A 26,270-nucleotide genomic window follows, 5' to 3' on the forward strand; every position below is an offset into this window, starting at 1 on the left:
ATTTAAAGTTTCCTTTTGTTTTTGAGTGAATTTACTTTCCTGTCAAAAGCTATTTGACAAAGTTACACTGTATGGGGAAAGCACAATGGAATGGTAGTAAATTAATTAGTCTGTTAGAGGCAGAAGTATAGTATGCTGTTCAATTTTGAAAATCCTTAAAATTGGATTACTTTTATTTCTTCTGGATCACTTCTGAACACTTATAGATGGCTGTTCAATTATATGTAAGATAGTTGAAGAATACTTCATGCTTTGAACTACAGTTGTAATTTTAAAACAATAATAATTAAAATTGGCCACAGTTTTATGATTGTCTTGTAGAAGAAAAGGACCATTATCTCATCTCTGGGTTAAAAGGACAAATCTTAGAGGCAAAGCTTAACATTTCTATCCTTTAGATTAGATTTAGAATTCCAATTATTCATTTCTACACGCAACATAAAATATGCCTTATCCACTAAAAGTGGAATTTCCACTGATGGCATTTGTGACAAAAGTTATTTGATGTCATTACAAAACTTCTGAAGTGATACCTATGATGCCTTGGCATACATTAAATCTCAAAGTATTATGCATTTTCCTGGAAAAAGCAGAATCTGTTTGAATTTAAAAAAGTGAACAAACAGCAAAATCTCAAGTGAAGCACAACTTGACAATGATTTTACCAAATATCCCTGATTTGTGCACAAGTCTCCAAAAGTAACAAGGATTAGAAAAAAGCCACAAATGTATACCCAGAATTGAAACAAAATCTCTCAGTATATAATATTATTGAAGAATATTCCTCAAAGGTGATGAACACTGCAGGCATGAACTGGAGTAACAACAGGAGTTTTAAAACAAAATGTTTTCAATTCTACCCATTCGCTACTAGCTGTCACTTAAATTTCATTCCAATTCATCATTCAAATTCTTTAAGCCAGAGATTCAGAGAACATATTATACATACCAAGTGTCATTATAAATCAGAATGTTGAAGTTATAATCCAAAAAAACTCATCCACATTGCAATCTCTGCCTGTTTTCAATTGTTGGAAAAGAAATTTACATGGCCCATTTAATGCCATTTCCGAGATTTTCAAAACCTTTCCGATAATTCATACTTTAGATGAACCATGTTACATTGCATGCAGCTAGTTAGAGAAACCACAAAGCTAAAGAGAAGAAATCTACTGCTGTAAGTAGTTAAATTAGTTTTTAAAAATAACTTTCACATCATTCATGTAGGATTTGAATCTTCAGACTGAAGGTTTTTTCAGTTCTAGAATGTATGGAAACAGTTCAATAATTTCTATGAGGACAATGTTACTTATTCTAGCTAATCAAACCAATATTAACACCAATTTATGTTTGCTGATTATACAAGATGCTGGTTAACCAGAAATAGCCTAATCAGTGCTATCCACACCCTGAGATAACATTTCAAAAACATCACCCATGGTGAAGGTGGTATTCAGTAGAACAGAGGTAAAACCTGAACATTGGATAAATAGTGGCAGAGCACTAGAAAAATGTTTCCTTGGATATCACAAAGAATAAAAACCAGATAATCATTCATCTTTACATTTAATTTTTATAATCTGTAAATGAGAAGTGTTTATATAGTGACCTTGGGTTTTAAACAGAAAATGGGAGGAAGAAACCTTGTAAACAGATTTGATAGGAGGATAGTGATTGAGTGGGTCAGACTGGAAAGCAACATCCTTCGGCATATCAGGCAAAATGCCCAAGTTGGAAAGCTCAATATGACATTTTAATAAGTGAGGCACTTAATGAAATACAAGTGCATTTGGCAGCAAGATGGTACTACCAGTTTCCTCAAGGAGTACATTTTCCATTCACCTGTACATTGAAGAATAGAAGTCTTCAAATACCTCAAGTGTTGGCAAAATCTTTTGCCTAGCAACAAGGTTTTAGTAAACAAAAGATTCAACATGAATAATTTAGAATAAAACATTGATCTTGTCCCAAGTGAATTATTAATCTTGTAAACAAAACAGAAATGTTAAAAGAGTGTCAATTGACTATCTTGGCATTTTGACTAAACAAACAATCACACTACTTTGGACTCTGTACTACTGATGTAACAAACATGTTTAGCTGTTAAAAGAAATCACAGAGCTTCAATATTTGTTTTTACCAGTTGCTTAACACTTACTGCTAGTTTGTTGTTCTAGAAAAAAAATAGAATTGACAAAAACAGAAGTTTTTTGAGGAAGGGTCACCAGACCTGAAACATGGATTTCTCTCCACAGATGTTGTCAGACCTGCTGAGCTTTTGCAGCAACTTGTTTGTTTGATTTACAGCAGTTGCAGGTCTTTTTTTTTTAGAAAAAGATGTGTATAATTGAAATGTAAAAAAACTTTTCTAGAACTGCAGGATTTTCCTCCTCTGCAACCATTACCACAGCTACTGATCTTGCCTTCTTTTCAAAGTTGTTTTGAAAGTGGAAAGTTGTTACAAATTCACTACAGAAAACGACATTCAAGAAAATCAAAGGAGGAAATAAGTCAAACTGAATTTAGTTAACTAAGCTGGGACAGTGGAAGACGAATACAATATTTATATTTCAACAATGATAGGAATTAGATATATGCTTGAAAAGAAAGCATTGAGTGTTATGGGGAAAAAGTGAAAAAAATGGATAGAGCTTTCAAAAAGAGGACACAGGCACAAGAGGCTAAAGTGTCTATTATCCTATAATCTTAGGTCCTCATGGACATTAGTGTTAAAGAAACTTACAAGGACACAAACCTGAAATTAAGTAGTTTGTTCACATAACCAAAATGCAATTTAGCAATTAATACATTTCCTATGTCTTTACTGATATCACATTTTCACAGAGTCCATGAAGTCAGATCAGTTTTGAGCAAATTGAACATTCTACACCTTGAGTTACTGTTCTCATGTATACATTTCTTTAAAAATTCAGAGGTGCTCTCCATAAATATTAGCAAAGACTCCCAAATGATTATAAATTGATTGTGAATGCAAATAATCTGGTAAACAGCATTTGTATGTAATATTTCACTAGGTGGCATTTAACTTTTGATGAAATTAAAGTAGCTTGGTCTCATTTGGCCATGAGACTGGATAGAAGAGTGCACATTGCCAAAAGACAGCAAAATGCGAAGTGCCAATTTTATCCATACAACTGTCTATTAACTTATTGGCTTAAAAATATCATGCAAGTAATATGAACCAAGTTGCTTTTACTTAGTTTTGCCATATTCAACAGAAAAAGCATATGTTAAATTTGCAATGATAATTCAGTGAGATTAATAAAAATTGATGTACTGTCTTAGAGGAAAACACTTCATTAAAATATGAAGAGCTGATAACCAGATTGTGAATTAGTGCCATGTAAACTTGCACTCTTTGCTACATTGAAGTTAAGAAACTGAATTAAGGCATAAAGAGAAAAAAATCTAGTTAATAGGCTGCTAAAGGAGATAGTCAGAATGAGCTAGGGATATAGAGTTCATAAAACAGAGTCCTTCAAGAGGTGGGACAAGAAGTGGAATCACATGAGTTTTAGTCTGTTGATGCAAATAAGTGACTAAGGGTGGCAGAAGTGTTAGCCTTGTCAAATTTTTAAAATCAGAGAAGAACAACAAGCTTTATCCAATGGTTGGTTTATGAGCATTAAGATTTCTTCATAGGGAACGGATGCTCACTTAATGAGTTTCAACTATGCCCCTCCAGACTATTAAGTTTGCTCTATCACTCTGAAGAGCTCGTTAAGCATTTTTCTATTGTTATCCACTTAACATTTTCATCAAACCAATATCAAAATATCTGGGGGAAAATCCACTTTTATATTTGCATTCCATCAATTAGAGGAAGCTAATCCAAGAAGTTTTCCTTCCATATACAAATATTGGCATGAATGTCAGTTTTTAATGAAAGTGCTTTCATAACCAAGTCAGAATATCAAAATGCTGAACAAAGAACTGGAGTGGAAATACAAATCAATTGTAATTTAACGTAACATTAGTCATGGGCTTGAGGGATTGTACAACTTTGTCATTCCTGATAAGATAGAGTGCAAATGTTTGAATGGTCACTGTTCATTGACGCAGGCAAATGGATCACTAACAGCTTTATATCCATATTTTCTCTGAGGATGTATAAGTGCTCAAGTAATTTATTCACCGCATCAAGCTACAGTAGCATGAAATTAATCCTGCTTCAATCACAGGATTGGAAATTCAGTCAATTCAGAAAAACAAGCATTGTGAAACTTGAAAGGGTTCAGAAAAGATTTACAAGGATGTTGCCAGGTTTGGAGGATTTGAGGTATAGGGAGAGGCTGAACAGACAGGGACTGTCTTCCCTGGAGCGTCGGAGGCTGAGGGGTGACTTTATAGAGGGGCATGGATAGGCTAAATAGACAAAGTCTTATCCCTGGGTTGGCATTCCACACCTAGAGGGCATAGTTTTAGATGAGAGGGGGAAGAGATTAAAAAAGACCTACGGGGCAACTTTTTCACACAGAGGGTGGTATGTGGATGGAATGAGCTGCCAGAGGAAGTGAAGTGGTGGAGGCTGGTACAATTGCAACATTTAAAAATGCATTTGGATGGGTATATGAATAGGAAGGGTTGGGAGCGATATGGGCCAGGTGTTGGCAGGTAGGACTAGATTGGGTTGGGATATCTGGTCGGCATGAATGAGTTAGACCGAAGGATCTGTTTCCATGCTGCACATCTCTATGACTAAGTCTATTCTGCCATTCAATTAGATCAAACCTGATCTGTACCTCAAATTGATTTACTCACCTGTACTCCCTAGCTCTCTATTTCCCTACCGACAAATGTTTATCAACCTCTCAAAAATGTAAACAATCGTACACAGCTTTTCAGGGAGGCAAATACTAGCTTTTCATCATCCCTTTGTGATGAAGTCTTTCCCAACTTCAATTCTAAGTTTAAGATTAAGATTACGCTCCTGGTTAGCAGCTGGAGGAGCAGCTCAAGCAACAGTTCATGTTATTGCAGCATGTGTCAGTCAGTTGAAAATATAGTGTTAGCTCATTTCAGGAGATTATCATCCAGCACTTAGTGTGCCAGCAGTGAGGGAATGCGTGACCTCTAGACAGACTGCAGGACCAAAGAGGTAGTGCAGGAGTCCCAAGTGGATCACATGCTACATGATATAAAAGCAAACAGACAGGTGATGCTTTGGGCACATTATTCAAGGATAAAATAAAAACCAAGTACAGCATATGCTTGAGATCTGAAACAGAAAGAGAAATGCCTAAAGATATTCAGCACATCTAGTGACATCTGGGCAGCTGCAGAACACAGGAGCTTATGCCAGTTTCTGGTGAACTAGGAAAGAAACTACAGACGGGAACTCAAAGTTGGAATCTTCAGAATACGTCTGGTGTAAAACCATCTATAGAATTGTGTGGTTGGAGAAATGACAGGGGTGGGGTTTGTGGCTTAGTTTCTTGGAATGTAAGGAAGTCAGTTATGATATTTATACTAAATCAATTGTATCTCAACATGTAATATTAAGATTAAATGGCTCTGTCTCTCTGGACATTATTGCAATATTAAGGGGTTAAACTGCACTGACTGAACATTCTGGAAGTGGGTGGGGATGGCATTCATTCAGGAACATGGATTACTCCCACTCCATTTAGACAGTCATTTGCTACTACTCTATTATCAAATTAAACTGTCATTCAATCTCTTCCATTCAGAAACTATTTCATAGCCATCCTCCGAAGCTAGGTATAACACCTACATTTTCTTGGGGAATCACTAAGTCAGGAAATCATCTGTATGGCACAGTGGTTAGCACTGCTGCCTCACAGCGCCAGAGACCCGGGTTCAATTCCCGACTCAGGTGACTGACTGTGTGGAGTTTGCACATTCTCCCCGTGTCTGCGTGGGTTTCCTCCGGGTGCTCCGGTTTCCTCCCACAGTCCAAAGATGTGCAGGTCAGGTGAATTGGCCATGCTAAATTGCCCATAGTGTTAGGTAAAATGGGCTACATGTTAGGGGTATGGGTGGGTTGCGCTTCGGCGGGTCGGTGTGGAGTTGTTGGGCCGAAGGGCCTGTTTCCACACTAAGTAATCTAATCTAATGATTCCCCATAATTAGGGCATTAGTATTTGCATTATCTTGGAGGAGGATCTCATCCTATCATTGTACCTGAGCTAACATGTGACTGAGGGAGTGACTGGGGGTTGTCTCAACTGGCATGTGACTGTGGGGGAGTGACCAGAGTATATGTGAACATGACTAACTGACCTGTATAAAGGGGATGTGCTTTCTTTGTTCAGGGCCTCTGACTTGACTTTGCATGCCTGTGAAGAGGGTCAATGGGGTCACCTAGCTTGTACAAGCTTTAATAAACTTTAACTGTCTGCAGAAGTTGGAGGTGTGTGAATTGCATCTCACGTGTGAAACCGCGGGAAAAGAACCTCACAGGGCTGCAAATAAAGCTGCCATCTATGCAGTTCCAGTTAAAAATTACTAAATGATTAGGGAAGGTTCAAAAGATTTACAAAAGCACTGCAGTTATTTGGATTGATTGAGGAAAACAGCTGCAGCTTCTCCAAAAGGTTGGCCAAGGAGATTTGATAGTTGCCTTAGTGGAGCTTGGATGTTCTAGCTATTCGTGAGTGCGCAATGAAGGTTTACCAGACGGATTCCTGGGTTAGCAGGACTGGCATATGAAGAGAAACTGGATTAGGTAGGACTAAACTCATTGGGTTTTAGAAAGACCATGGGGGGGAGAAGGGTTGCAGGGGGCAGAAATTTTATACAACTATAAGTCTCTAGGAGAACTATGCTGGGTAAATCCAGAAGAAGGGGTTATTGCTTTTAAAAAAAAAGGTATAGGATAGGTAATTTAGGACTGAGTTGAGGAGAAAGGCCTTCAGCAAGTGGGGAAGCCATAGAAAGTTGTTGAAGCAAAAATGTTTTCAAGAGGCTGTCAAATACCATTCTTAGAGCTAAGGGAACAAGAAAGTGGTAACAAGGTGTTGAGTTGAATGATCAGCCATGGCCATTCAAATGGCAGAATGAATTTTGGAGTGGGTGGCAGGAGAAGAATGCTGAGAACCAGCTGACACCTTTAAGGTGATTAGAGGAAAATAGCAACAGATTTTTTTTTCAAATTCACACCACTTGTGCAGGCAATGTCTTGCCTGAGTGCTCTGGAGGCAGACTTGTGGCTTTCTACATGAAATTTGGAAAAGCTCCTGAAGAGAAAAATAATTGCAGGGCTATGGACAAAGAGCAGGGGAATGAGGCCAGTTGAGTTGTGCATGGGATATAGAAAGGTTGAACGAGTGGGCAAAAATAAAAGCACATGAAGTTTAATGTAGGAAAGTATGAAGTCATGAACTTGTCAGCAAAAGCAAAAATGTAGATTTAAATGGAAACATTACAAGAGAGGGGTCTGGGTATTCTTATGCATGAAACAAACATTAGCATGCAGGGAGGGGAGGCCTGTGACACATCTTGATGGATCTTATAATAATAAGACATGCCAAGTACATATCAGCTCAATTGCTAACATTCTCCCTCTCGGTCAAAACATCTCGTTCATAGTGCATACTAGAAGGAGAGCTGCTCAGGATGAACCTTATGCATTAACTTAGTCATGCATTCTGAGAAATACACCATCTGAATGACAATATTAAGTTGTCTCACGATCTCTTCCATCAGTTCACGACATTAAAACTTCCATGGTACTATTTCAAGTGTAGAAATTTATCCAAATGTTCTCCAAGCAATATCACCAGAAAAGCTAAACTAGTTAGCTGGCACTTTAACATTTAAAAAGGTAGCTACTGGCACTTGTCAAAAAATGCATCAGCTATGTAAATGTGAGACATTATTTAAAACAAAATTTGAAATAAAACATTACAGCCAAAACTTCATCCCTGCTACCAGGGCAGAAAGATGAGAAACTCAAGCAAGGATGGTTGAAAACCTGACTTTTCTTGCACTCACTTGAATTATACAATTGTCACAAAGTTGTGTAGAGTACTTGTGAAGTGAAAGGTGGTAGGCTAGGACTTGTTGGCAATAACGATAGGAAAAAATGCTTGGTCCTTTTAAGAGAATGTGCTTTTCAAAGCTTGGAAATGTTCAAATATAATGGTGTTTGCAAGTAGTTGTAGATGCAGAGAGTTCAAAAATGGAAATATGTATCAATTGGCTAGGTCTTAAGTTTGTTTTGATGTTTTTGTCACTAACTTGAATTTAGCCAGTTAATTTAAACCAGACCCTAGATACTAAAAGCAATTTGAATTTAAATCAGATGGCATTGACAACCTGAAACCAATCTGATTTTAAAGAAATTAATTGGTCATCAAGGATAAGAGATGTGAGCATTTTGAAAATTGGGAGCATGCCAACTGCCATCTGAAGAGATAAGAACTTGCCAGTTCTCAGGAAAAAAAGGCATTATTCATAAAAACGTACCCAACACTCTTAGACAATCGTCCTGACACCAGAATTCAGTGGAGAGGGGTGTTCAGAACAGAAGAAATTATAGAAGAAACATCCCTGACAGCAGAATCAGAAGACAGACTGGAGAGGCAGAGGATAATTTTGGAAGACATTATGTTTTAATTTATAAAAGAGGGACTTGTACTTGTTCGAACAGCATCCTATTAAAATTTAGACAGGAAGGGATTAGTTAGAGGGATTGTTTGGTTTGTAAGTAATTCTGTTAATTTGTTCATGGTTGGAGTTAGATAAATAAGTTGTTACTTGTTAATTATAGAATGAATGAAAGGATTCCATTTCATTTAACCACTCAAACTGATGGTAAGAGATGGTTATACCACTTTTCACGTTTCTTTTATCAGATTACGTGGCAAGGCAAGGTTCTCTGGGGTGTTTCAGTTTTAATGATCAGAGTTTAGACCTCTGCTCAATATCAACGTAGTGACAGACTGTGTTGCACACATACAAGCTCAGCACATCTAAATTTTCTTCCCCGACCTCCACTTAGATAAAGTGGAACATTTGATACAAATGTCAAAAATCTGCACAATTAAAAAATGGTATAATTAATTATTCAGAAACCATGCAAAGCTACGATGGGATATTCATTATTTGGAAACTGAATTCAATAGCTGCAGTAATTTGATCCAAAACAGCTTGATAAAATTATACTCAAAAGGTTAGCTGTGTGGTGTGGAACAACAGTATAAGATTCACTGAAAATTAAAAGCTGCATGGCAGGCTGTTCAAGAAAAAAAGACTACTGAAATTTTTATCTTCAGAGGTAAAGCACATAAAGCCAAATGATAAATGACAAGCCAAGAGAAAACTTAACATCTGTTAGATTGAGAGATTTGCAGACTTCAAACTACGGAAAGGAAATTGAGGTTTGAGATTCAAATTTACTATGGTACAGCCTGGCACAATATGGGGAAGGTAGCAATTAGGAACTGGAGCAGACAAACGAGCCTTTGCACCTGCTCCACATTTAACACGATCAAGGCTGATCTTATCCTGGTCTCAACTCCACTTTCCTGCCTTGTCCCCACAGGGCTTTATCCTGTTCTTCAGAAAACATTTATTTTCTGAATCTGTTGATTAAATCTTCTTTCACTGCACTTTGCGGCAGTGTGTTCCACAGATTCACAACCCTCAGAAGCAGTTTCTCTTCAGTTTGAACCGGTCTCATCTCACTCCATATATGAGCTCTTATTCAAGATTGTCCCACAATGAGGGGGATCTCAGATTCCACCCCCCCCAACTCGAGCTGTAGCGAGGACAAGCCCAAGCTATTCAACCCCTCCTCATACAGCAGCCCTTTCATCCTGGAATCAATCTGGTGAACCTCCTCTGAACTGCCTCCAGTTCCACCACATCCTTCCTCACGTAAGGAGGCAAAAACTGGACACAATATTCCAGGTGTGATCTTTCCGATGCCTTATATAATTGTGACATCTCTTCACTTTTATAATCCAATCCTTTTTGCAATAAATGCCAGGATTCCATTTGCCTTTGCATGCTATACCTGTAGACCTACTTTGTGATTCATACACAAAGATGCCCAGACCCTCCTGCACTGATGCACTTTGAATCTGCTTCCAGTTTAAGCAATTTGCCCAATCAGCCAGAATTGACAATCTCTCAATTTTCCACATTAAACTCCACCTGCCAAGTTCTGGCCAATTCCCCAAGCCTCTCTATAAACTATCTTCTCATCACAGAGCTTACCAACTTATTTTAGCAACATCCGCAAATATTGCTACATTATACTGTCCCTGCTTGCAGATCGTTTATACAGATTGTAAACAGTCGAGGTCCGAGAACTGAAGCCTGCAGCATCCCACTGGTTACAGCTCACCACTTAGAGAAGGACCATCTGATTTCTGTCAGCCAGCCAATTGTCTACCCAAGCCAGTAACTCTACCTTTAATACCTGGGATCTAACCTTCTGGGAAATAGAAGGAAGGGGAAAAAAAATTTAAAATGGATGGGGTAATTGGAAAATCTAGAAAGAGAGACGACAAAGTGCTTTAGAACACAAGAAAAAAAATACTATTACACAGTCGTGAAACTGTGGAGTTCATTCCCAGGTTGAGTGATTGGTGTGGAAGTCATGTCAACATTGAAGATTAGATTGAATACTTAGGTGGAGGAGAAAGAAAAGGTGTAAAGGTTAAGCAAATAAGGTGTGTAAATGTAATCAATAATTTCGTATTAAAAGGTACCATGCAAGTTAAAGGATATGCATCAACTCAGGTTGTTGGGCTGTAATTCAATGAATGATATCTGCTTTTGATACAGTACAAACATAATTGTGCTGCCTACAAAATTACTCAGTCATTTAAAATTGAAAAAGACCTTTGGATCTTGGTGGAATGTCCTTTATTGTTTAAAGGAGTGGATAATCCTTTCTTTAACTATAGGTGTAGTAATAGAAACATGTAAATAATTCATACTTTCCAAGATCTTTGATCAAACTCAGAACACGTGCAATTATGGAGTGACTAGTTCTGTAGTCCAAACGTAGCATGTCCCAAAACACTCCATTAATCCATGATTGGAATGTTTAGTAATAGATGAGATTCTTGCAGGAATAGGAAATATAAATTCAGTATTCCAAGAACACAACTGACTAAAATCTACTACTTTTTAAAGAGTCAAAACAGACAGATTCAAAATCCCACAACTAGAAAAAAAGTTAGATCAAATTTTGCTGCAAGTTCTCTTCATTCCAGAAACAGATAGTTGTCCTGAATAGACAAATTAACAGGTTTCATACAAAGGATTTGACTCTGAACAATAGATTTTTGAACATGCTTGTTAGTTCATACACTTAATACTTAAATGTTTAGTTACCTTGTGCTCAACTTATTTTTGGATCATAAAATTGTGGCTATAGGAACATAATAGTTTATTGCTGAATATGCAAATGTGATTTGAATTTGGTCAAAATATCTAGGAATAAAAAAGAATTTGAAAGTGACCAAGCAAAAACACAAATTAAAAACGTTTGCTGATTTTCTCAATTTTTAGGCAAGCCAAACCGGTCATTACCTGACCTGGTTTATGTAAAATTCTAGGCACAGACCTATAGGGCCATTAAGGGGAAATCAATTAAGGGCAACTCTACATTACCAGTGAAAGGTTACCTCTGCCAAAGACAACCACATCCTCAATTTATTTGTATATTGATTAAATATTAGTAAATCGGTAGATCAAGACCTTAGATGGCTTGAGACATGCCCAAAACGGTACAGCAAAATAAGAAATGCTGAGGCGGCCAGAATTTAAGAAGTGCAGAGATTGGAGTGTTGTGAACTGGAGGAAGTTACAGAGCTAGTGACAAGGCTATGAGGGATTTGAAATAGAGAATGAGAATCTGGGAAAAAAAGTTGCTGAACTGCAGGTGAATGTAGGATGGTTGAATGGATTTGCTGAAAGCTGGGATACAGCAAGGAGGTTTTGCACGAGCTCAGATTTATGTAGGTTGGAAGATGGGTGGTCAATTTGCAAAGCATTGGCATAGTCAAATCTAATAGTAGCAAAAACCTGGAGGGGGGCTTCAGCATCACTCAGCAGAAACCAAACTAGGTGATATCCTGATGGTAGAGGTGCACACAGCATCTGTGGGGTCAGAAGTTTACCCCAGGATCAAAATATGCAACTAAGGTTGTGAACAGTCTAGTTGCACCTCAGACCGAAGCCTTGATGAAGGGCTTATGCCCGAAACGCCAATTCTCCTGCTCCTTGGAAGCTGCCTAATCTGCTATGCTTTTCTAGTGCCAAACCTTTTGACCCTCACTCTCCAGCACCAGCAATCCTCACTTTTCCTTTTGGAAAAGTGAATGCAGTTCTGGTCACTGGAAGTAAATGATTGCACTGAAGGGGATACAGAGGAGATTCACCAAGATTTTCCCTGGGATGGAACAGCGGCTGGATGAATTCATTTGCTAAAAATCTGTCTACCTCAGCCTTGATTATACTTAGTTATCCACCCTGAACAGACCGGTAGCGAAGATTTATTTTTTACAAGTAGTCAATTCCTCAATCTGCGACTCATTTTGAATTTACACTCACTGTCCTAGCCTTCCCTCAAGAGAGAAACAGCCATCCCATAACTACTTTGTCAAGTCCCCCAAAACTATTTCAATAAAAGTGTAGGAATATAGAAGAATGAGGGGCAACAATTACAGGTCCAAATTACTGAACCTTTCCGCAAGACAGTCCCTCTATGTGTGTCATTAGCATAGTATGCCTTTGCAAGACTACCTCCAATGCCAGTTTATCTTTCCTTTGATAGAGGCTCAAAACTGTTCACAGTATTCCAATTGAGGACTAACTAGTGCCTTGTATAGTTTTAGCTAAACCTCCCGATTTTCACATTATTCCCTTTAAAAGGGCAATATTTCATTAATCTTCTATTACCTGCTTAACTTGGACGCTAGCTTGTGAATCATGGATGAGGAATCCCAAATCACGGATCTGTATCCTGTTTAAATAATATTCCACTCCATCTTCCTGTCTTGTTATATCTTTTTTGGTTTTAATAAGATGGCCTTTCATTGAAACAAGCATGTTTATTTGATTTTAACAAAAATACACAAAAGTAGAGAATAAAATCAATTAAGCAAAATCATTTACACAAAACACCACATTTTAATGTTCTTGAAATACAAGGTAAAATACAGGCGCCCTAATCTGAACAGCACTGCTTTACAGTACTCACACCAGAGAAAATTCCCTATCACACATGTGGTTCGGCTTAAATGCATTAGTTCCCAGTTCTAAAGAATCTGATGGACTCTTCCTCAAGTCTCCATACAACGGAGCACAGATTTTCTCAGCTTTAAGGAACCCCTTCAGACTTTTAACCAAACACTTGAGGTCTGGAACATTAGAATTCAGCTCTAGAACGTTAAATATCTTCCATCTTTAGGAATAACTGTTCCAATCTAGTTTCGGCCAAGACTTCTGCAAAAACAATGACTTTTACATGGGTGTTTGTTCCAAACCAAAAAATTCCATTCCAATACCTTCTAATCGGAAATCCTGGTGCAAAATGCATTACGTGCCAGAAATTCTCTCAAGATCAGTTTTACCTATTTGTACAATTACAAAATTGACATGTGTCAACGTATGCTTAGGCACGTCTGCTTGGGATATTTTTTTTAAATAAAATGGCATGTTTATTATATTTGAATCAGTATGGTATCTTGAGCATATCTCAAAAGGACATCACTATAAATTGCACATGATCCCAGGGTATAAGGAGGTCCAATCCTCTATCCCATCCAGGATCACAAAGCAGGACATGCTACTAGAAGCATGTGCCTGTTACAAACTATTAGCTCAACATTGAGACACCTAGGTGCCTGACAAGTGCAATGCAAATATAATAGGTCCCAGTAATAAAAGCTTGCTGGATTTTTCAATACCACAACCATGTCCAGTTTCTTAGGGCAATTAAGATAAGCAGTACTGCATTAAGTAAAAGTCCCCAAGGCAAATTCTCAGTATTCATCTTATTCACTGATCTAATTTCCCCAAACCATTTTTGCGTAACCTGCCTCTTATCTCAATACTTTGCTTAAAAATTTAGTTTCAGTCTCAAACTTTAAAAAAAAATTCATTTTCAGTACGTGTGCATTACTGACAAGGCCAGCATTCATTGCTCAATCCCAATACCCTGGAGTGACGTGATCCTGTTGTATTATGTTCTTGCTTTCCCAGATTGTTTATTATAAGATTATTAATTAACCCTGAACTATTATACAAAACTCAGTTTACAACAGTCTGTTCCCTTGTTGGCTCAACATACTGTTCTAACTTTGATCAGTATCCAGTGATCTGATATAGAATTGGAAATGTACAGACTTGGGGTAAGTAAATATCAGATATTTAATAACAAATCAGGGTTAAAAAAATACTTCGTCAGATCACAGACTTGAAAAGTCACTTCATGACTTATTGGAGGATTCTGGCTACCATAAAATAATGGTCTTACATCCGTGCTTTTCAGTTGGGCTACCTTTTCAAGTATATTCAGTAAATTGTACATTAGATCATGAGATTGCACTATAAACATAGGATAGTGAATGAGATTTCCAAATTGTACCTCCCCAGCAACATGGTTAGCCAACAATCACAAGAGCAATGTTTGAGTAGTTTACAACTATCACATGAATCCTAACATGAGGATCAATTACTGGTTACAGTACACAAAATATTAAGTCTCAAAAGCAAGTAGAGGTTCATTACAACGGTGCACAAATAGTTCAAGTCTTAGTCATTTCAGTGGATTGTGAAATAATTATTTAAATTGCCAAGCCTACAATTGAATTCAGAACCAAACAAGTCAAGAGTTTAAAAGCCGAACAGTTCTGGAGATGGATTTTCTAAATAATCAAGATAATAAACTATCACACTTTGGTTCATATTTTCTTCAAATTATCTGTTCAGAGCGACTAGCTGTTCCTTAATATTGCACATCTAGCTGTGTATCATTTGGCTACACTATTTTCCTTGCACCATATAAACTGGTAAATGATTGAATTGATTCTGTGAAAACTAAATATTGTACATTTTGTAAATGTTACTTTGTTAGTCCTTTGCTATTTCAGAGTTTAAAAGTTGATGAACTTACCAGATATAATTGTACTCTTAATCTGTTGCAATGTATCACAGTATAAAACGCAGCTCGATTTCGTTAATGCAATGGCTTTTTTAGTTCTGTAAAATGATTACTGCCAGAACATTTATAAATGGAAACAATGGAATCCCGAACAAAACAAAAATATATTGTATAGTGGGAGATTCCATTGGTGGCGAAAAATGTTTTTGAAAACTTATATTCCATGTTCACCATAAGTTAACAAGGGTAAACACTGATTGTGTCTTTTGTTTACACTGATTAACAGTGCTGCAGAGAATAGTCCTGGACTGATGGGAGTGCAGGCACTGTCTCTAAATGACCAACCTCCCACCCACCTCCTCCCTCCTCACACTTTCCCTGGGAGTTCTACACAGGCACGTGCCCCAACTCTCCTCATCCCCCCACCTTTTCCCCAGATAATCTCTCCAACATTGTTCTGTACAGGGCAAAGGTGGAACCTGTCAAAAAGTTACAGTAAAACGTGTGCAGGGGGGGGGGGGGGGGGGGGGGGGGGGGGGGGGGGGGGGGGGGGGGGGGGAAGAGGCAGCAGACAGTTGACGGGCAGTGTTGGACAGGGTTTGGTTCGGGGACGGGTGGTGGACGGTGTTGGGGGCAGGCAAGGGCTTGCGTGTGGTGTGCTGCTGCTAGTCTCCTGAATGGGGAGCAGACTTAATAGAAAACTCCAAACCCCAGAGGATAGGCATTGAATCAATTAACTGAGTAATCAATTATTCGAACGAAATAGTGCCTGCCCATCTCGTTCAGATAATCAAGGCTCCTCTGTATACAAATGACATGGATAAGGGAACGAAATGGAACATATCTAAGTTTGCTGATAATACAGAACTAGTTGGGATTGAGATTTGTAAGGAGCACGCAAAGTAGCTTCAGGTCAATCTAGGCAGACTGAGTGTGTGGGTGTAAACACAGATGCAGGATGTGGATGAACGTGAATGTTTTGGTGTGAAAACCAAAAAAGGTAGAGTATTATTTCAGTTGTGATACACTGGAAACAGTTGTAGAAAGAGATCTGGGTATCAGTGCAACCCAGCCAATGAAAGTGAACAGGCAGATGCTGCAAGCAATAGTATGTTGGTCTTTAAAAAAAGATTAGGGTTCAGAAGTAGGGTTTTCTTTTACTGCAGTTATGCAGAATCTTGAGACCAGGCCTGGATCACTGCACAGTGTTTCCCAGCTTAAGGAAGTATTTGCTATGGAGCAAATGGAGCAAGGCTCAAGAGGCTGAGATCAGGGACGACAGGACTGTTGTACAAGGATAAATTAGTTTGATAGAGTGTATATCCACTAGAGTTAACAGCAATGATGGGGGGGGAAATCTGTTTGAAATGTATGAAATTCCAACAGGACTAGATGTAGCCCTGATTGTACAGTCTCAATCCAGGGTCACAATCTTAGGACATGGTTTACACTATTTGGGATTAAGAGGAGGAAACTTACTTTACGCAAGGTGGTTAACCTGTGGAATTCTCTACCACAGAAGGCTGTGGAGACTGGGCTGTTGAGTATGTTCAAGATTGATTAATACATTTGTAGATAATGGTATTAAGGGCGATGGAGACAAAGTAGGAATATAGAGTCAAATGTACAGCATGGAAACAAGAGCCTTTGTCTAACTCGTCCAGATATCCCAACCCAAATCTAGTCCCACCTGCTAGCACCCAGCCCATACTCCTCCAAATCTTCTGTTCATATACCCATCCAGATGACTTAAATGTTGCAATTGTACTAGCCTCTACCACTGCTTCTGACAGCTCATTCCATCCACGTACCAACTCCTGCATGAAAAAGTTGCCCCTTAGGTCTCATATCTTACCCCCTCACCTTAAACCTATGCCCTCTAGTTCTGGTCTCCTCCACTCCAGAGAAAAGACCTTATCTATTTACCTTGTCCATGCCCCTCATGATTTTGTAAACCTCTCTAAGGTCACCCCTCAGCCTCCGATGCTACAGGGAAAACAACCCTAGCCTATTCAACCTCCCCATATAGCTCAGATCCTCCAACCCTGGCAACATCCTTGTAAATTATTTTTTGAATCCTTTCAAGTTTCATAACATCCTTCTGATAGGAAGGAGACCAGAATTGCACACAATATTCCAAAAAAGTGACCTAACCAATGTCCTGTACAGCTGCAACACGACCTCCTAACTCATACTCAATACGCTGACCAATAAAGGAAAGCATACCAAGCACCATCTCTACAATCCTATTACCTGCGACTCTACTTTCAAGGAACTACGAACCTGCATTCCAAGGTCTCTGTTTAGCAACACTCCCCAGGACCTTACCGTTCAGTCCTGCTAAGATTTGCTTTCCCAAAATGCAGCACCTCACATTTATCTGAATTAAACTCCATTTGCCACTTCTCAGCCCACTGGCCCACCTGAATCAACATCCTGTTGTAACCTGAGGTAACCTTCTTCGCTGTCCACTACACCTCCAATTTTGGTGTCATCTGCAAACTTAACTATACCTCTTATGTTTATAAGCAAATCATTGTGTTCATGATTAAGCTTCACTGAACGCAGACATTTAACAGTACTATACCTTAGTGATAATTCCAAAGCCAAGTTCTGAACTTAAAAATGTAGGCTAACTGATTACGGCAAACTCCAGTACACAATTGATTACTATAAAATGTAATATGGCCCAATCTTTAATACAAAACTGCACCGCCTCAAGTTAAAAATTGGATCCTGTTAGTTTATTTCAACTATGGGGAAGGATGACAATCCATTGTCTTCAATCCTCACTACAAACTTAATTCTTAAGCCACAGGCACCACCCTGGCACTTCAAGGCTGAACAAAACAGGCCTGCCACCCTATTGACAGATAAACCTCCAACCACACATTCAATCCATTCACAAATCTACCTATTCACAACAGTTAGTGTCTAACTCTACTTCTGCCTCAGTTCATCTGCCGCTGAAACCTTAATCTGTGCCTTGGTTATCTCAAACACTCCATTACTCTCCTGCCTGTCTACCTGCCATCCTATGTAAAATTCAAGAACTCCATTGCAAAACCTAACACCAAAGTCCCATTGACATCATTTCTCTGCTCATCCAAGTACTTAGTAACCAAAAAAAACCACTGATTTTGAAATTGTTGTCCTTGCTTTGAAATTCCTCCACAGCACCACCAATTCTTATCTTCAACCTTCCCCAACCAGAAACCGCCAAGATCTCTGCACCGATACACAAGCTTTTACTTGTTCTGCTATTGTAGGCTATACATTTAGCTCTCCAGCTCAGAAAACCTGGGAATTTCATCCCTGAATCTCCATCTCTTCTTCAAAATCCTACCTCTAATCATTTGTTCTGATGTTTCCTTGTGGTTCAGTACTTGATATTGTTTCTGAGGAGCACCTTGAAATATTTTATTATGCTGAATAAATGCAGGCTGCTGTTCTACTCTAAGTTGAAAAATCTGATGTGTTCCAGACTGAACAGAACTTTAATTTCAAATCTAATTTTGACCTTCTGTATACCTCCTGTGCAGTTGTAACCTTGTATGCCTTGCTCTAAGCACCCTATAATCTGTATATCCTTGTTTGCTATGATCTGACTGATGTTCATGAAACTTTTCACTGTATTTAGGTACATGAGACAAAAAAAATCAAAGCAAAATACAAACACAACAGGAGTAAGCCATTCAGCCCCTTGATCATAGTCTGCAATTCAAAACTGTAGCTGATACCCAATAAATTTTCCTACACTATCCCCATATTTGATATAATTAACATCTAGGAAATCTATTGATCTTAAACTCAATGACTGAGCCTTCACAACAATCTGGGTTACAGAATTCCAGAGATTCACTACCCTCTAATGAAATTCCTCATTATTTAATAGCAAAAATGGATTGTTCTTTATTTTGAGATGGCGCCCCTCAATTCTACACTGTTCAGCCAGGGGAGGTATCCCTCTGCACTAAAATCACCTCATTTCACATCTTCTGGTGATTCCAAAACATGCAAATGATGTCATGGAATTATATTAAGACATGGCATTCTCCAGCACCCTGCACAACATTACTCCCTTCAGTAACAAACTAATTAGCTAGTCAATTGTGTTTCTGGATCCTTACTGTGTGTTATAATTGGTTATCCTATTGACCTGTCTGTCTGTGATTGTGTGTCAAAGTAATTAGTGCGTCATACCTTGGACTATCCTAAAGACATAAATAACTACATAATTTCAGGACCAATCCACCCAATCAGCTGCTTAGGGTGCTACACTGACTTAATGGTTAGCAATGTTGCCACATAGTGCCAGAGACAGAGGTTCAATTACAACATCAGTGACTGTATTGAGTTTCCACAATCATAAAATCCCTGCAGTGTGGCCATTCAGCCCAACAGGTCACTGAAGAGTATCCCACCCTAATTCACTCCTCTGCCCGATCCTTAATATCCTGCATTTCCCATGGTTAATACACCTAATCTACACATCCCTAGACTTTATAGGCAATTTAGCATGGCCAATCCACCTAACCTGCACAGCTTTAGACATTCTTCCCGTCTACCTCCGCTTCCTCTTGGTGCTCTGGCTTCCTCAGTCCAAAGATGTGCAGGTTACATGAATTGGCCATGGGAGATGCTGGGATAAGATAAGGGATTGTGTCTGGGTGAGTGCTCGAAGGATAAATATGGGCCTGATGGGTTGAATGGCTTGCTTCCACTGTAGGGACTTTATGATAACTAATTTTTGCTCTGCTTTTATTTCAATTTCATGATAAGCCACAGGGAGCATCACAGTTTGATAACTAGTATCATCTTTTCAATTCTCCCAGAATTTAATGTTAAGTAAAGAGCTATAACATAAATTAGCATTTCCAATATATTTCCTGTAACTGGTGGGAAAAGTTAAATTAGTTCAGTTTTGTCACTGAACAATATTACCTTAAATAAGAACAGTAAATGATATCAACTTTTCACTCATCCATCAAGTGGTTCATTCTGCAGTTAAATCATACCAGAACTTCATTACATCAGAAAACACTGCAACTAATAGTTTCTCAGTAATACAATGAAATTATGGAACTTCTCTACCATTGTGACCATTCTCTAACAATGGATGAACTTTTACTTCTTCTAAAATCATGTCTCAAGACAAAAAAACAACAAGAACAGTTTTTTAGATTAGATTCTCTACAGTGTGGAAACAGGCCCTTCGGCCCAACTAGTCCACACCGACCCTTCAAAGAGTAACCCACCCAGACCCATTTCCCTCTGACCTAATACAATGGGCAATTTAGCATGGCCAATTCACCCGATCTGCAAATCTTTCGACTGTGGGAGGAAACTGGAGCACCTGGAGGAAACCCACGCAGACATGGGGAGAATGTCTGTGTGGAATTTGCACACAGTCTGCCAGAGGCTGGAATCGAACCTGGGACTCTGGTGCTGTGAGGCAGCAGTGCTAACCACTGAGCCACTGTGTCTAATAATCCCGCAATTTTACAAAAATCATTGTCATTTTTTAACAAGCTTCTTGAAATTCTAATATTCAACTACTGCTGCTAATTTACTCTGCAATTTTATAACCTAACTTTTAATCTCTATTATTTGACTAGTGATTTCATTGTTATTGGAAGAGAGAAATAGGAAGAGTCTATTCAATCTTCGAACCTACATTCCAGATCACACCTGATCATCTAAATGTCAAATCTACACTATCCTTATATTCCTTGATGTCATTAATAGCTAGACAGTTATTGATTCTGGCCTTAAACATATTCAATGACAGACTTCAGACCCCTCTGGTGTAAAGAATTTCAAAAGGTTCACTACCCAGAGTGAAGAAATTCCTCATTTTAGTCCCAAATAGTTTACCACTTATTTTGAGGCCATTTCCAGACACACTCCCGATGAGCCTCATCTACACCTAGCCACTGAAAGAATTTGTGTTGTTTCAATGAGATCGCCTTGCATTCTAAATGCAAAATATCTCCCTGCTATCTTGCTATTTCAAGGATTAGTCTGGTGATCAACTGCCCTCCCACTATGCAAAGGATAGCTACCCTCACAGAAGTAAAGGGAGCAAAGTTGCACACAACACTCCAGATGCACACTCATTCACAGTTTGGAGAGATTTAAGCAAGGCACCTATACCCTTCCACTCAACACCTCTCAATAAAGATCATACAGTTTGCTTTGCTTGCTACACCTGCATTTTAGCTTTCACAACTTACAAGGACACCCACATTTCTTTGGACATCCTTTGACAGCATTTGGTGAATGAGAGAGTTTGATGAGGAGAGGAATTTCTCCTTTTTGTAACTTGTATGGGAGTTGAAAAGTTACTCAAGATGGGCAGGAGTCAGGAGTTTGGTTCTGTGAATCACACAAATTTAGCTCACAACTTTTAAAGTCCAGGAAGCTTTTAATACTTTAGGGTTTCATTGACATTTAAATTTAATATTCATAAAGCTTTTGGAGTAGAAGAAACTCATTAATTTGAGGCACAATTAAGATAACAGAACTGAAGGTTGCAGGATAAGCAAAACATTGCCAAAGAGCCACAAAGAAATTCTCTTGGAGATAAATAAAACAAAACTACAGATAGCATTAAAATGAAAGGATTAAAAAGAGTAAGGGGCAGATTTGAAAAGCATGGCATTGGAAAAGCACAGATCAGGCAGCATCCAAGGAGCAGGAGAATCGATGTTTTAGACATAAGCCCTTCATCAGGAATGCAGGGTGAGTTGAGAGATTAAGAGATAAATAGGAAGGTGGGGGTGGGAGAGAAGATAGCTGGAAAGATGATAGGTATATGCAGGTGGGGGAAGGACATGCAAGTTCTGGGGTGTGTCCACTGCCAAATCCAAACCACGCGGTGACTGGAGGAAAAATGCCTCATCTTGTCTTGGGACCCTTCAACCACATGGCATCAACGTAGACTTTACCAGTTTCCTTATCTCCCCAACCCCCCCACCTCACCCCAGATCCAACCCTCCAATGCAGCACTGCCTTCTTGAACTGATGCAATTTGATTAGTCAAACTACCAATCTTGAAGCAAAACAGTTGTTATTCGGTTTGAAAATTTAATAGACTAATGGATTATTTAACTACTAAACAGTAATTGTTCCAATATAGTTACATTGCCATAAACGTCCCCAAGGCAAAGGCAAATTCAGTAAATTCTCACATGCAATTCTCGCAGCAGAAAGAATACCTCCCAGCTTTTAGCTGTAACAGCAAGGGGAAAACAATTTCCACATCCAGCTTCAATGGCCCAGCACAACTACTACTGAAAACTATAAAAATTCTGGTTCTGAGAGAGCTTGACCCCACCCATTCAGGCTGCTTCTTTTGTTCCAACTTTAAAAACCACAGCCTCACCAACTATTTACTTCACTGGTTCTCAACAGACTGCTAATCACCTCAACTATTCTTCATAAAGAGAAACAAGACAAAATATACATCTTAAAGCCATAGTATCGCCACAATTAGAAGTTAAGTGTTTTTGCAAGGTTTGTAGCTCAGGTTGAGATTTAGAGTATAGGTTTGCTCGCTGAGCTGTAGGTTTGATATCCAGACGTTTCATTACCTGGCTAGGTAACATCAGTGGCGACCTCCAAGTGAAGCGAAGCTGTTGTCTCCTGCTTACTATTTATATCCTTCCCCATCCAGGAGAAAGATATAAATAGAAAACAGGAGACAACAGCTTTGCTTCACTTGGAGGTCACCACTGATGATGTTACCTAGTCAGGTAATGAAACGTCTGGATATCAAACCTACAGCTCAGTGAGCAAACCTACACCCTAAGTTTCAAGTGTATATACCTAGGAAGGGCACAACTAAAGTGTTTTTGGAGAAGCGATGATGGAAAACAAAATGGCGAGACTTTGAACAGCTGTTTTGCATCTGTCTTCACAGCAGAAATTTTTCCAAAGATAATTGAAAACCAAGTATAAGAGATGGATGAATGCAAATAATCACCATAACAAAAGGAAAAAATGTATACTGGGAAATTATTGGACCTACAGACTGAAAAATCTCAGGGACGTGCATTTTACAGTCTTAAGACAGTTGGCATGACAGATTACAAAAGAATTGGTTGTAATCTTCCAAAATTTCTTAGATCCTGGAACAGTCCAAGCAGATCACAAAATAGCAAGTGTAACAAGTTAACTCAGATCAAACTTCTGTTGGAGGGGAGGTGTTAACATTATTATAAAAGGAGATTGTAACACGATCCTTAAAAAAAGTGATCAAGTAGAAAGCCTTGTTCAAAATTTTAAAGAGTGTTTAATTAATCTATTAGAGCTTCTTAAAGTAACACTCAAGGAGATGAAGGAGAATTGCTGTAAGTGGTTACTTGGATTTTAAAAAAGGTGTTTGATAGGTGCCATATCAGAATTGTTATAGAGCAGAGGAGGCCATTTAGCCCATCACATCGACATCAATTCTATTATTTAGTGCTGACCTCCTGCCTTTTTCTCATAAGCCTGCACAATTTCTATCCAAAATTATTCAATGTCCTCCAGAATGCCTCAAAGTGAATGTGCCTTCACATTTCCAGGCAATGTATTCCATACCCTAAACAAGCATTTTCTCACACTGAAACATTGCTGCTTATTTAAATTAAGAAAATTAACCATGTGTTAGGGAAATTAAACCAGCAATTCAAACAGAATTTCAAACAAATTATTCAAGGTATCCCAGAATCAAAATATACACTTTACCACATATTTTAAGGTTGTCTCACATGTCACAAAAAGTTATGGAATGTGACATAAGTACATAATTTTAAAATTCTTAACATTAAAATTAACAATCTTTAAACAAATCTTTAAATTTTCAGCTAGAAACTTAAAACTTGGTCAACTAGAATAAGATTTAAGAAGAATTTAACTGAATAACCCATTAAAACTTTAATGTTATTGATTTCATTTTAAAAAGATCTTTTCAGCTTGGCAATCATACCTGTGTTTTTTGGAGCATCTGCGTAAACCATCCCTGGTTGAGGTGGTGCATTCTGCCAACCATACTGTGGATATCCTTGATATACAGGTTGCCCTCCTGGTGGTGGTGGATAACCAGGGTAAGCAGCATTAGGTCCTGGACCATACTGTTGTGGATAAGCTGGGTATGCACCAGCTGGGCCTGGCCCAGGATAAGGTGGCGGGTTCTCGTTCATGAATGATGCTAAACTGAAGCACCTGTGTGACTTGAAATCAAAGAAAAAAAATTCACAAAGCCTAGTTTTCAACTAGTTATAAACTATGGTTACTTATACAACAGCTAGAAGAAAACAGTCAAGATTGGAATCTGCTTCAATGTTAATTCCCATGTTAAAGGACCAGCACTTAAAATTACCAGAGACTCCCTGAAATTACCAGAGAACCTGGCTGATCTGCAAACTCGTTTTTTTTGTTTCAAATTTTCATCAGCTGCAGTATTTTGCCTTCAAATCATTATCGTAGCTGAATTCTGTGCCTAAATTCCTAGGTATTTTCCAGTTAGAGGCAAACTGGCCAAGGCCAGTCATTAGTCCATACAGGACCATAGTCCATAGTACACGGTGGGTGCCTGACTAAATGGAAGCGTCTGATAAAGCTCACCATTATGCAGAATCAAAGAAACACGGCATACAATTTAAGTATACGACACAGGGATATAATTTACTTTCAGGGCAACTGGAAAATATCCTATGGATCTACTTCGTTTTCTATCCGTTAATGGAAAGGAGAAACGGAGTGGCTAAAGGTTTCAAAGATTCTTAATCTTTTTGTAATTACTGTATACAACTGGCTTTCGGTCTGTTAAACAATTGCAGTTTTGAAGTGCAATCATTAACGAGTATGATAAAACATAAGCCGAGAAAGAAGAGGAAGGTGAAAGCGGAAGTGCAAAATAAAACCCACCAAAAACACTAAGTCCTTATAGATAAGAAAAATTCGAAGTAAATCAGCAGGCAGTAAAGTCGAGGCAAACATATTAAGACCTCCAAACCGATGGAACGAACAAGACAACTAGCTAAAGGCAGAATGGACCCCCCCGCTTCACTTTTATACAATTACTCCCGGCCAGGTAAACATTAATTTAGAGTTTTTAAAAATAAACAAAACAATTGCACATTTGTATCCCAGGGTGCAGAAGGTCAGACTCCCTACTCGATTCAAAGGGATTATTCTGAAAAGGCTTTTTGCTAATCGTTCCGGCACTATTACAAAAACAATAGCCTCCTTTAATCCATATGTCCAATTAACAGAACTGAGAGAGCGAGAGCAAACATCAGAATCAAACGGATTTACGCCATAGCGATTTTTAAACTCAGCGTGAGCAAACAAACTCAACGGATAGATTAGAAAGTCGATAAATTAAAAATTCAATAGATGAGCTGGTTGCGAGAAAAACAATTCAGCAATTCCGAAGGGAAAAATAAAAAAACAGTACCAGCAGAATAAGAAGCTGCTTGAAACATCCCGAAGGAGTAGATAAAACGAATAAATTAAATACTGCACTCGAATGAGTTCGCACTTTTCACGAGAGACAAAAAGCTCTAATTCTAAACCAACAATCAGGCTTTTGTGAACACTAGAGCGGCCAGTGTTGGCCAAGGGCGCTACCAGCCAGAGCTTACCTGTGCGTTCCGCTTTGTCTCCACTCCACCTGTCGTGTCCTCCCGCGACTGCTGCTTCGCTACATTCACCACTTCCCGCTGACGTAATGCGGACAGCCCAAACCACATGACCGGGCACGAGCGAGGCGAAATACGCAGGCGCGCCATGGTGCCCGGGCTGAGGGGATGGTCGTTATTTTTGAAATTCCTGACTTTTTTTTCGAACGAGCGACTGACGCAAACAGTTGCTATTAAAAGCAGAATCGTCAGTGCCCGGAAAGATCAGCGCGAGCAGGTTATTGGAAGATCTGCCTGTGTGTGGGTGGAATAGAGACATAATTGACAGGGCACCCTTCCGCCTGAGCCTGACGTTGGGTCACGTCGTGCTATGAGTTTGTGATCCTGGCGGTTTCTGGGAGGAGTCGGAGGAGGGCTCTTTAGAGTTAAAAATGCGGAAAGGTGTTGCAAATACAGAGTAGCTTATTTATTTCCCAAGTTATTTTCCTCCCCTGAGCTGGTGATATGTTAATCGGAGGAGGCGCCTGAGT

At 38.8% G+C, this 26,270-nt stretch overlaps 1 protein-coding gene across 3 annotated transcripts in view; it reads right to left on the minus strand.

Annotated features, from left to right (window-relative positions):
• LOC122556657 (cysteine-rich and transmembrane domain-containing protein 1-like) overlaps window positions 1-25,905 on the minus strand; it is a 44,212-nt gene extending 18,307 nt beyond the window's left edge. For 2 of the 3 annotated variants that reach the window (XM_043703652.1, XM_043703651.1), the window contains exons 1-2: window positions 25,744-25,905; window positions 24,084-24,327 (exon numbers count right to left, since the gene is read on the minus strand). In XM_043703652.1, the coding sequence (XP_043559587.1) occupies window positions 24,084-24,327; window positions 25,744-25,890 (391 nt within the window). In that variant the 5' untranslated portion in view covers window positions 25,891-25,905. Of the gene's footprint in view, window positions 1-12,903; window positions 13,035-24,083; window positions 24,328-25,743 lie in introns of all 3 variants that reach the window. The other variant, XM_043703650.1, reaches the window with a different exon arrangement.
• Between the last annotated feature and the right edge of the window lie 365 nt (window positions 25,906-26,270).

The sequence above is a fragment of the Chiloscyllium plagiosum genome, chromosome 14 (assembly GCF_004010195.1).
Source record: "Chiloscyllium plagiosum isolate BGI_BamShark_2017 chromosome 14, ASM401019v2, whole genome shotgun sequence".
In the NCBI taxonomy this organism is placed as follows: domain Eukaryota; kingdom Metazoa; phylum Chordata; class Chondrichthyes; order Orectolobiformes; family Hemiscylliidae; genus Chiloscyllium; species Chiloscyllium plagiosum.